Below are 13,112 nucleotides of genomic sequence, written 5' to 3'. Positions count from 1 at the left end.
AACCAAACAACGACGTCGATGAAGACAATAATGACGTGTTTTAGATTTATAGGTAATGATAACTGTAATTTGTCGGAGTTTGGAAAACAGACGCATAATATAGGTAGGTACAGCCACAGCTTATAGTCCGTATGGCCGTAGCCGTATAGGTGGCAGGTGCAATATAACAAAATATAATAAATAATAATCTGATAAAATCATTATAGTCACTCCACTTCACACTTGTCTTATCGAGTATGTAAACGATAAGATACGTTATATTATGGCATAGCGTCTCGTGAAATTTCCAGATTGAAATACAATTATTATTATATGCGTATCATACAATTTTACCTTTATCGTAGGTGCGTGTATGTGTATACAGCCCATGTTTCCATGAGCTGAGCTTAGCGAACTTTATTAATATTATATAATATATTGTCATAAATAATAAACAAGCCTCGTATTTTTTTAATTATATAAGATATTTTACTACGCAAATTTGAACTTTTTGTTTGTACCCCTCCACTCCCCTCATAAGACATTTCTAAATACGCCCCTGATATATATATATATATCAACAAGTAACAACAATTAAAAGCTCAACTCAGAGGTGGATTGGGAAAGCTATGAAATTATATAGAAACCGGCTCAGTTCCTTGATCCTTTTATTTTATATTATACATTTTTTTTTATTTATAGAATTTTATTTTTCTTGTCAAAATGCTTATATTATTTGAGTATTTGTGTTAATTTTATTAGCAAGTAAAGTGTAATGCACTTATTTTCGGAAAAACGGATACATTTGAATATTTTGACCTAGTTTCTTTTTCAACATACCTATAGTCAATGCAAATAATAAAAAAATTCACATGATTTAGAATTTAAGACAACGGTTTTTACTTGTTTTTCTAGATTTTAGTTCACTAAACTTTTGAATTAGATCTGAAAAATCAACTGTGTTAGTTACTTCGTTGCACTGTTGATAGTTGCTTACTGCGTCTTCGGCAATTTTAGTTTTACATAACCACTGAGATAATTTTTTTTTTTCTCAGACATTTTCAAATTTCAATTGTTTTTGGCACACACTAGTAACGAACATAATAACATATTATATATAAAGTATTGTATATAAATAATAAGATAAGCTATAATAAAGAATAATCATAGTCGTCACTCATCATTGACCATTTCGACTAAATAGACATTACTTTGCTACAAATAAAATAAAATAAAATTATAATGGTATTCAGTATTGACAAAATTGTCAAAATTCAATACCTTGATAGATCATAATATCACAAAATATTACATTGTAGTGCATTAGTGCATACTGCATAATATAAGCAAAAAAAAAGCTAATGGGGGGATCTGACCCCCATGCCACTCCAATATAACTAGATAATACTATATAGTAAGCTAGAAAACTAGTAATTTTAGCTTTGTGTAAACAGAGCTAGCTTTGTTTTTAAACTAGAAAGCTAGTGATTATTCTAGTAAGTTAGTATGTCAAGCGCTCAAGCCAGACTAATTTAATTTTTTTAAATTTAATTTGTTCTATTTTTTTAAAGCTAGCTTCTTCCAAGCCTGGATAGGAATAACTAGGAATAACTATAAGCTAGTTTGCTATCGTAGCTTGAAAACTAGCCTCGTATATTCCGGGTACTATAGTCAATGGCGCATTGGCACCGGTATATTATTTATCTGGATAATTTGAAATGGTGTTTAAACTGTTTAAAGCTTATTAGAGCTGAGGTTTAAAGGTCATACTATTATCTCGTGGGAAAAACTGCCCCATGATACTATGAGATATCAACTATGTTCCATGAAATATGTATTTACAAATTAACCATGGTTGTAGATACTACTGTTATGTAAACTTTGCATTTTGTAAGCCACTGTTATCTTTAATATCCGGCCAATGGCGGACTAAGTTCTTTTGTTGACGTTTTTTCTTTAGACTCCTAAAAAGCCGATAATGCTATTTATCTAATCAACTTTTAAAAACTATTGTCCTAGTTTACTGTTTAGTTGTTCTACTTCAAAACTTTTATACAAGTAAATTTAAAGTAAGTTTAATTTATTTATTGCATAATTTATTGAACAATTAATAAATAAATAACGAACGAATTACAGCCATCTGGATATGACTTTTATTTACATAATTTTTTTTTAAATTTAAAATTCTCTTAGTCGTGAAACATGATGTCTATTATCAAATATCAAGTTTTTGATATTAATTAAATTTGTCAATAGTTGATTATTACTTATAAATTATAATACTTAAACTACTATGAATATATACATTTATATAATTATAAATAGCTATATACATTAAATAAGCTTGGCAGATAGTTTAGGTGTTCATTTAGTATCTTTTATATAACATAATAAAAAAAAATTGAGTAAGTACCTGAATTTTTGTTATCAGTAATTTATTTTAACTAAACTATGAAAATGATATTGTAGTAGTTGTATTATAAAATTAAAAAAATTAAAATAGAGAACACTTATAATATTTAAATTAATTTTAATTTTGTTAAAGGATACCAAATTATAACAATTATATTAAATCTTTAGATAACAATTTATTATTGTTAATTTTTTATATTCTAGGTTAAAAAAGAAAATTAAGAACTTATTTGGACTTAATTTTATACTTATGCAAACCAACAAGATGAGAGGTATGTTTCAACTATATTTTACTAATTTGTAATAACTAATAAATATTAAATATATAAAGTAAACATACTGAGTGATTTTTTTCTCTAAGAAAAGTCAATTTAACTTAATTTAACCTAAAAGTGAATCTATAGTTTGAAATTGAATATAATAGAAGTCTGCTTAAAATTACATTATTATAAGACTCAATTTTAATCAGATCTTACATTTTTACTTATACATATAAAACAAATCTTCTAATTAGTTAATATTTTGCCTTTTTAAGGTCGCCCTCCAAAGGCAAAGTCAACATGTACTATGTGCAATGACTCAAAGCATCCTTTAAATTATGTATTACCTACACAAAATGGAAAAAAAGAATTTTGTTCTGTCAATTGTCTTACAGAATTCCGAAAAGAATATGTTAAGGTAATTATTATAATTTAATAATATGTGTAAATTAGTTAATTAGCTATTTAGAGTAACAGTAAAATATTATTATACCACAGTGAGGCTAGAAATAACATATGAAAGTGAGTGTTGTGTACTAAATAAAAGTTTAAAAATGAATATGTTAAGGCAGATATCACATTTTTTAAGACTTATTTTGTTTTCAAAATTTAACTATTAGAGACACATAAATTTACATTTTTATTGTTTACATGTTGCATATATCATATATAAATCAATAATAAAGTTCATAAATACATTTTTATATAGTTATAAATAATAAATATGTACATACTGACCATTAAGTATATTAAAGAAATATATCAAGTATGCTCATCCTATTTTTCTTTTAATAATGAATTCATTAAAATTCTGTTATTTAAATTTTATATTTAAAAATAAAAAAATCACCCTGCAATATAAACAATCAATTTAAAGTTCCAGGTTTATTCAATTTATGGCATTTGTTAGCATTTAATATTTCTGAGTACAATATAGATTCAGAATATATTTTACAACCCAAATTTTATACTTTCATAAGAATATTTGTTAACTCAGTTACAAATGTGGATGTATATAATTCAAATACTGGTTTTTTTTTCTGTTACTAATCTTAACCACATTTATTTAATTTTATCTTGTTTAAAAACACATACTTAAAACAAATTTAAGTTAATTAAAAATAGTTAGAAATTTATTTCTCAAATCATTCACAGTAAAAAATAAAACTAAAGTTAGGTACCCATAATAATGCTGTCATATCAACCGATTAGTGGCTAATTATATTTATAGGACTTGGCTATCTTAAATTTGTATTTCATTTTTTTGTTAGGTTTTGTTATTTAATAATAATTCAATTTTGATAATTTAAGCTATAATCATTAAACTGTAATATTTGATTGTATTTTATTAATATTGTTGTTTAAAATATCTTAATCTATTTATTTATGTTATACAATTTAAATAAGAACTGTTGCTTAATCACACAACAGGTTAAATTATGTGAGTTTTTTATGACATTTATTTTATTTTTTAGTACTAAATATAAATCTTTGTATTTATTTAACTAAATTTAACTCAGTTACCATTACTTTAGAACGGATGTGCAAATTGTGATAATATAATTAAAGGCTCTCCAGTTAAACAAGAAAATCAAGATTCTACACCAAAAAACTTTTGTTCGACTGCTTGTTTAAATAAACATCAAAGAAAAGAACAAACCAAAAAAAGTTAGTACTTATATTTAATTTTAAAACCCTTACTAAACTTTTATATTTGTATATTTGTGTTATAATACCTACAGGGGTGTTTTAGTGAATTTTTTCGGCACAGTAAATATGGATCAAACCAGCCCATGTCGCCCAAACCTAACTTTCTCCTTCCCTCCTTCCCTTCCCACAAAAACGGCATAATTTTATTTAAATTTCAAAATTAGTAAATTATATAATACTTATAAGTTATAAGTTATAATTATAGCTAATAGTTTTGGGTTAGTCCGATGAGGTTAACCTATTCTAACTTGAACTTGAAGTTTGATCTTATTACATTTTTTAATTTATACAAAAAATATCATTTAATATTTTGTAACTAAAAGACGTTCAATTTAAACTTTCATTTAATATTCTAATCCTTTTATAAAAATATTAAAACAAATAATAAATATATATAAAAACAGTTTATTATTTCTCCAACTGATCATAATATAATATTGACTTGTCTTTACTATATAAAAATAATTGACAATTATCAATTTTTAGTTTCTTAATTATATTAGTTTGCAACATAAATATATTTTAATTCAAATTACTCATTACTAAGTTCTCTAAAAAGCAATTCATTCTTGTTTTCCAATAGTTCAATTAGTGTTTTTCAATAATAGTTAGGTAGTAATTACTAACTTTATTTTGATGTTAAATATTGAAATATGTATATTATTTCATATTTTTTCAATGTTTTAGCTGTATTTGGAGATGTTCAAGTGGAAAATCCATTTTCTGCTCATGGTAATCCAGTATTTGATTGGGATAATTATCTTAAAGAAACTTCAAGCTCAGCAGCTCCTACTTATTGTTTTAAACAGGTTAAATAAAGTTAATAAATCTTGAGTGATTTTTATTGAATATGTATACTGTATATATTATATACATTTTTTGTCTATACCTCAATACTTTTGGTTGTAATTAATTATTTAAAATTTATCTAGGTTTAAAAAATATGATTTCATCAAACTTAAATTAATTTTAAATTATATATTATTACCTAACTTATTAGAATAAAATATTATTATATTTAGCATGAAGTATCCCCGGATAATGAATTTAAACCAAGTATGAAATTGGAAGCAGTTGATCCTCGGAACATAACATCTATGTGCATTGCAACTGTCATAGGTGTTGTTGGCCCTAGAATACGTCTTCGTCTAGATGGAGGAGATAATAAAAATGATTTTTGGCGATTAGTTGACTCTTCAGAATTAAAACCCATTGGTTACACAGAAAAAAAAGGTGGAATGTTACAACCTCCACTTGGTAAATTCATAATATTTTATATATTTGTATTTAATTATTATTAGTGAAAATTAATTATACATTTTTAAATATATTTTTAGGCTTTCGTATGAATGGTTCACTTTTCCCCATGTTCCTAGTGAAAACCCTTAATGGAGCTTTTTATTCTCCAGATACTGCTTTTAAATCTGAACCAGATACTCCTACTGATAATTTATTTAAAGTTGGTCAAAAAATTGAAGCAGTTGATAAAAAAAATCCACATTTAATTTGTGTAGCAACTATTGGTAAGTTAATTAATTATATTAACTTCTTTATAATCAGTAGACTTATTTTTTAAATATTTAATAAAATTAATCAACTAAATAATTATATCATATTAATTGTATTAGGTGATGTTAATAAAAACAATATATTTGTTACATTTGATGGATGGAGAGGTGCATTTGACTATTGGTGTTCATATGATTCTAGAGATATATTTCCTGTAGGATGGTGTGTAAAAAGTGGCCATCCACTGCAGCCACCTGGTCACAAAGGTAATAAATATTACACTTGGGAATTATAGTAAAAAAAATTAACAAATCAACTATTGCAGGATCTCGTTATTCAGGGGGTAGACCAAATAGTGCACAATCTTCAGCAAATATGAAACACAATTTTAATGATTCTATAAATTTAACTCCAGATAGTGCAAGTGATCTTGAAGCTGGTATTCAAGAATCATGTTCTGGTATAAAAAGTTTTTAGTTAATCTTATTTAATTAATCTATAAATTTGATTTATTTATAATTAATTAAAACAATTTAATTTCCAGTGTTTATAAACCACGAGTGTAAGTGTGGCCCATTTATGGATTCTTCTAAATTATTTGAACTTCCCAAGCAATTAGGGCCTGGATTAGTACAAAAAGTTTTAAAAGATACTATACAACATTTAGTAAACACTGCACATGATATACAATCGGTTACAACATTGATGAAGAAACAAGGTGATAGTACATGTACAATAACAGGTAAACTCAACAAATATTAATTATACACTACACTTATTTTTAGATCAGTTATGTGGTTAACTTATGTTAATTTTTTGTTATCTTTTTCATTAATATTAAATCATAATATAATAATTTAACAAAATATAAAAAAAAAGTATTTTTAAAATTTTTAATAAATTTATATAGTATAAGATAATATGTTTTAAAAAGGCATGAACCAACTGTGTATGAATTTCTGATATAGTTTAAACTATTTATGCCATCATTTTTAATATAAATTAGTGATTCATTATAATTTTTTTTTAATTTACATGTTTTTAAACCTTATAATAATTAAATAAGCTCTGCATCACAATAGAACTTTTTTTAATGAGTAGAATAGAACCTTCCATTCAAAAACACTTAACCCAGTTTGCATTTATAAAAACTAACCGAACTTATACTAACCTCAATAATCCCCATTCCAACGAAAACAAAATTTCAATTTTTGTAAAAAAATAATATAATTATTTTTTATAATTCATAATAAAATCATAATGTTATACAATTTGTTTGATATTCAGCTACATATGAAGGAAAATCTCGAGTTTTTAAATTACCAAAAATTGAGAAAACAGATGAATTTTGGGACTATATCAAAACTCTGTTAGAAGATCTATCATGTTGCAAAAATTTGTTAAGTCCTGCTTTAAATGTTTGTTCCGAGTGTAAACTAGAAAAGAGTAAATAATATTATTTAATAGTTATAATAATATAAAAAGTTTTATATTGTTAAACTAATTGTTTTTATTTTAGACGTGAACGAAGTAATAACAAACGATAGCAAAAGTATAAAACGACATGGTTCACCAGAAAGTTCAACTCCAGATGAAGTAACATTAGTAACAAAAAAATTATGTACAACAGAACCAGAAATGGAAGCTGCATCTTCAACAACACCAACTGAAGGTCCATTAAGATTACCTGTAGACCCTGCAGAATGGTCCGTAGAAGATGTTATACAACATATAAATTGTATAGACTTACAATTAAATACATTTGCTGATCTTTTTAGAAAACATGTAAGATTTATTATTTAAGATTAAATTTTCAAAAACTTTATACTAATATTAACATGTTAAATAAATAAAATTATTATTTAAGGAAATTGATGGGAAAGCTTTACTATTATTGAACTCTGATACAATGATGAAATACATGGGACTTAAATTAGGGCCTGCTTTAAAACTTCAAAATTTAATCAATAGATTAAAACCTCGACGGAGATAAAAGTAAGTTGTATTTATTAAAAACCTATTTTATAATAAATTCTGAATTTTATATTCTCAATTATTAATACTCGAGTCACATAACATACACAATAAATATAGATAATATAGAATCAGCTAGAATAAAATATGAGAATTTTAATTATTGTAATTTTTTCTTTTTTTTGTTAAAGAAATATGTTTTTAATTTTTGTTTTACAGGTGAATAGCATTGGGAGCTTATTATTCAAGGTTGATAACAGTGAATTTTAGATTATTAAAAGTTGTTTCTCCAACTATTATAATGTATTATGAATGATTGGTGCTTAGGTAATAGATATTTACTATGAAATCACATAAATTTAAAAGTTTTTTAGTTATTAGTAATTATGTTTTCCTTAATAAATATATTATTTTATTTATGACATTTCTATTAACTAACTTTTAAATGATTCATTTTTGTTTTCTAATTTATATGGAAAATGATATATTTTTATCTGATAAAATATAAAATATAGGTATAGTTTTCTTATCTCTAAATTTTGAACCATATTTGTTGTCATTGAATCTAATTATTAATTAATAATCAATATGTTAAGAGGATGTTACATATTGTATTTTTACCTCTGTCTACACCATAAGACTAATAGTAAGCTTTAAGTCAATATGCAATTCAACTAATTTATTTTCTCTGTGCTCAGTGGTGATTAAACAATACACAAATTTGGCATGTTGTACAATGGAAAAAAATTAATAGTCATTTGTACTTTTAATATGTTTCATACTTTGTTTTTAAGAATAACTTTCTTATAATTAGTAGTGTATTATCAAGTTTTTCAGAAATTACTAAGAAATAATAATTAAATACCATATGAATTTTTATTAGAAAATATTAATTGTTGTATGAATTTTATTTTTTTTGTACCATAAAATCAGAATATTTTTCTTTGTAAAATGGTTTTTATTGGGTATATTTATAAGTTTTATATTGCCTATTATATTAGTGATTGAATTAATTAAATAATATTATCGTAAGTATTAATTTAATATTCTGGGAACCAAAACCTCGCTTAGCACAAACATTAAACTATAGTCCATAATATCCTATTAGCTAAAATTATTAGTTTAATTAGTAGTAACAAGTAAATAACTAGAAACAAATAATTTTATAATATTAAAAACGGTAATTGTGATCATATGAAAGTTATAACATTTTACACTCCATGGTTTTGTACTTTTAATTTATGTTATTTTTTGTTATTAGCTTTAATTTATGTGTAAGATAAATCTGTAATATTTTATCATAATTCAACTTTTGTAATATAGGTTTATTTGAATTTATTTTTAGTAATAGAAATATTTATTTTATTTATTAATTATATTGTAATATTAGTAGCCGCAATGGGAGAAAAATGTAATGGCAATTGTTTCTGTGATTTTAGAAATATTTTGATTGATTGTATTGAAAATTATATTTTTTAATAAATATAGTATTTTGTTTGCATTTGTATTGTTTTATAAATATATCACATTAACTATTATTAATAATATTGGTTTATACTTTTATAAATCTTATCTACACTAACTAACATTAATTGTAAGTACCTATTTACTAAGATTAATAATATTTTCTCTAACTTAAAAACAGCAAATGTAGGTGTCTCTTGAGGTAGTGATATAGAACTGTTTCTAAATGTATACACTGGTGACCTAAGTACTTCAAAGTAAAACACATATATAGACATTTACTGATTCTACTCCCTATTGAATGTTATCCAACTTATACATTGTCAACACTCAAATCCCTATCAACCTAAAAAAGAATACCCTAGGACCCAAGATATACTATCCTCGTTTCTTAACATATGCCTCACCTGGATTTATCACCTGAAAGTTAAGCACCAAATGCTTAATTAACAAATTCAATTACATAGACTCCTCTTATTCCGTTAAAAACTTTCCCTAAGAACAAGATGTACGATTTACACAGCATAACTCAACCTTTAAAGACTTGCATTTTAACATTAACTTTACTCAGTGGCACGTAGCTACCCCATCGGGGGAAACAGAGACTGTTGCCTAGTGGCGTAACAATTTTTTAGGTGCTCTCAGCACTATTTTAGTGACAAAGAATATAATTTATTTTATTTTTTGGGCAAAAAAATATGTCTCGGTACGCTTTTATGAATATATGTCACTATATTAATCACATTTGCACTCTTACTTACAAAATACCATACAAACTACAAAGGATTCAGTAATTATTTAAATTTCCAATGGGTCGTCTGAAAAAGAACTGATGTAAGTAGGTATGTGACCACTCACCATGTAGGGAAGATCTTAAAAATCTTATCTGGACGTCTCTGGTAGACTTCCAGTCTATTCACTAATGCTGGGGGGGGAAGCAGGGTATACTTTGGCTCCTCTATTTTTTTCCGAGTCTTATAAGCCTGGATTAAAATTTATAATGCGTTGACGGCGCTCTGGCGATGGTCTATGGCCTATAAGTAAAAATTAAAATATATTATTAATTGTTATGAATACTATATTCTACGCATGCGTAGGTATAAATTATAAATATATAATATAATATTATTATGTATCTATGTATGTAGATAGGTAATAAATAATAACGCATAATATTTATTATTTTTAGATTCTTATTAGATTATAGCATGAACTATACGTCGATGATCATTGAACAAAGATATTTCCAACTTTCCAGATAATGTTTTTTTCGTTATTAGGTTGTAGGTATAAATGCGGTATAATAAAATATAGTATAAATATATAATATATATAGTATAGTATATAGTATTATATAGCGTACCTATAATATATTATAATACATACGTACGTGCGTATGTGGGTATTCCATTACACAATATTATTATGCTTGTAATTCAGAATAATTTTATATTTCTAACATTTCTATGATGTCATTACAGACTACCTACGGTTACATTTAGTACAATATTATATCTTCAATGGGTGACAAACGATTAAGTGATTTAATGGTCATAGTGATAGAAAAAGAAGATAGTAACAAAATATATTTAGACGAAGCAGTAGATCGATTTTCTAAAATAAAAACTAGAAGGTTTAAGCTAAAATAGCATAGGTAATTAATTTAAAAAACTAATGTATTTTGTATGGAATATTGTATTATTATTTATTGTAATATTATAATATATTAATTTTATTTGGAATAAATTACAATTGCATTGATTAAATGCAAATACCTATACTAAATATTTTTGGATCTATACCAAAAGGCAAATAAATTATTAATGAATAATTTGAATTCGTTAAAATATACCTACCCTTCAAGAATTTAGCCCCATTCAAGCGACTTACACACATACTATCATATCATCTGTATTTAATATTTTGAAAAAAAATTGGCCTGCTTAAATTTTGGCACCACTATTATAAAACTCAAATGGCGCCACTGCGACTAATGCACAGGTGTCAGGTTTTAATATTAAGTAATAACTAATTGAAAAAAAAACATTGGTATATTATTAATTACCTATATACAAAATAAAAATAAATAATTTTCCAACTTTTATATATAGTTTAATTTGTAAAAGAATTGTAACTCGTATTATCGATATTCATTCCGTTCCTTGTTCCTTAAAAAAAAAAAAAAATTGTTCCTTTAAAAAATGGACGAGTTTCTATTTTAGTTCCAAATAAAATAAATATTCTCATTTAAACATCAATGTTTTTTATATATACATTTATACTTTATAGAAATAGCAATACTGGTTAAATGAAAAATATATTCATATAATATTAATTAATTAGCGTTGTAAGTTATTTATTTTTGAGTTCACTTTTTAATTATACATACCACAGAGTACAGTTACATTATTTTATAATTTACTTTAGTTATTTTAGTTAATAAAGGATATATAATATTAATTATTTACTCTAGTTTTTTTTCATTTATGCGTTATTTTTAAACAATATATCTAAATTAATATTATATAGTAAATAATACTAGACTATAAGCTAATTTTGTCCTATTTTAGAAGAACTAATTTCTCAAATAGTTAATCATCTAGTCTGTAACTTTTGACGATCATTATTCATTACATTGGAACCATATTGGATCCAGTAGAAAAAAATCTCTCGACAGGAGCAATTTAGTAGGGACTTTGTATATTGTACACTAAAATACTTTCATAACTTCTTAGTGAACTTTTAAAAATTTATTTTAATTTCAATTATTTAAATATCTGTGTAAATTGAAACTCGAAAGGAACAAAAAATTTCGTTTTTTTTTTTTTTTAAAAAAAAGTTTATTTTCACGTTTTTTTTTTTAAAATGGAATTTGTTTAACGAAGAGCTGTTCTTTAAAAAGGAATTCGTTCCTTTTGGAACTCATTTCCTTTCAAACACTGCTAAAAATAGTATTATACTGATATTCATTGGTCATCTCGCTCATCTGATTTATTAGCATGTGTTTTATTTTTGTGAGGGTATTTAAAAATTAATGTCTATTCACAGAAACCTCGAAATATTGATGAACTAAAAAACAAAATTAAAGTAGAAATCGCCTGTACCTCTTTGAAAGTGATACACCGTGTATAGTGGAGAGCATACGAAATAGGCAATAGATATTAGGTATGGCCGGTATGGGTATATCTAATCTAGGCACCTAGCTGCTATAAATATCTATTACCTATGCTACTTTATATGATTACCTATATGAAGCATTGAAGCACCATAAAAATGTCAATATTGATCTGTTTATGTATTATTTAAGATAATACATAAGATAATATATAAGATTTATAATAAGATAATATTAAGATATGCAGGTATCTACAAAATCAAAAGATTCGAGATTTAAAAGTATTTATTATACTTTTAATCTTTTCAATTTCAATTTGCAATACCTAGTATATATTTGTCTAATTTTATTGAAAATAATTAAATAATAATATTTTATTGGCCAATAAATTACAATTTTCAGTGTACCTATATATAACATAGTTAAATGGCCCGAGATGGCCACTGAGATACCACTGAGGTTAACCTCTTATCGGTGATAATGGAGTACTATTAAAGAAGTATACATTTAAACATTTTATAATATTTTTGATCTTTCCATAAAAAACTGTGATACATTTGACTAGGTACCTATAATTAAAAAACATAGATATACATATCTAATAGTAATTATTAATTAGTGAAATAATAATAAAAACATAAATAACAATAAATGAATACCTATGTAAAAACAACTAAAATGAACTATAT

At 24.8% G+C, this 13,112-nt stretch overlaps 1 protein-coding gene across 2 annotated transcripts; it reads left to right on the top strand.

Annotated features, from left to right (window-relative positions):
* Nucleotides 1–1,897: 1,897 nt before the first annotated feature.
* On the top strand, nt 1,898–9,345 carry LOC132921719 (polycomb protein Scm). Of its 2 annotated transcripts, none has more exons than XM_060984890.1 (14): nt 1,898–2,048; nt 2,596–2,663; nt 2,927–3,069; nt 4,187–4,319; nt 5,049–5,170; nt 5,384–5,618; nt 5,699–5,884; nt 5,990–6,136; nt 6,196–6,330; nt 6,415–6,612; nt 7,158–7,316; nt 7,390–7,655; nt 7,738–7,865; nt 8,064–9,345. In XM_060984890.1, the coding sequence occupies exons 2-13, from the start codon at nt 2,642–2,644 to the stop codon at nt 7,861–7,863; spliced, it is 1,872 nt and encodes a 623-aa protein (XP_060840873.1). In that variant the 5' UTR covers nt 1,898–2,048; nt 2,596–2,641; the 3' UTR covers nt 7,864–7,865; nt 8,064–9,345. The 2 variants fall into 2 exon arrangements, with proteins under 2 accessions (XP_060840873.1, XP_060840874.1); XM_060984891.1 differs by lacking the exon at nt 1,898–2,048 and adding an exon at nt 2,229–2,384.
* Nucleotides 9,346–13,112: the final 3,767 nt, after the last annotated feature.

Source organism: Rhopalosiphum padi, chromosome 2, assembly GCF_020882245.1.
Source record: "Rhopalosiphum padi isolate XX-2018 chromosome 2, ASM2088224v1, whole genome shotgun sequence".
Lineage (NCBI taxonomy): Eukaryota > Metazoa > Arthropoda > Insecta > Hemiptera > Aphididae > Rhopalosiphum > Rhopalosiphum padi.
Note: the sequence above shows the minus strand (reverse complement) of the source record. Positions and strands in the feature narration are given on the sequence as shown.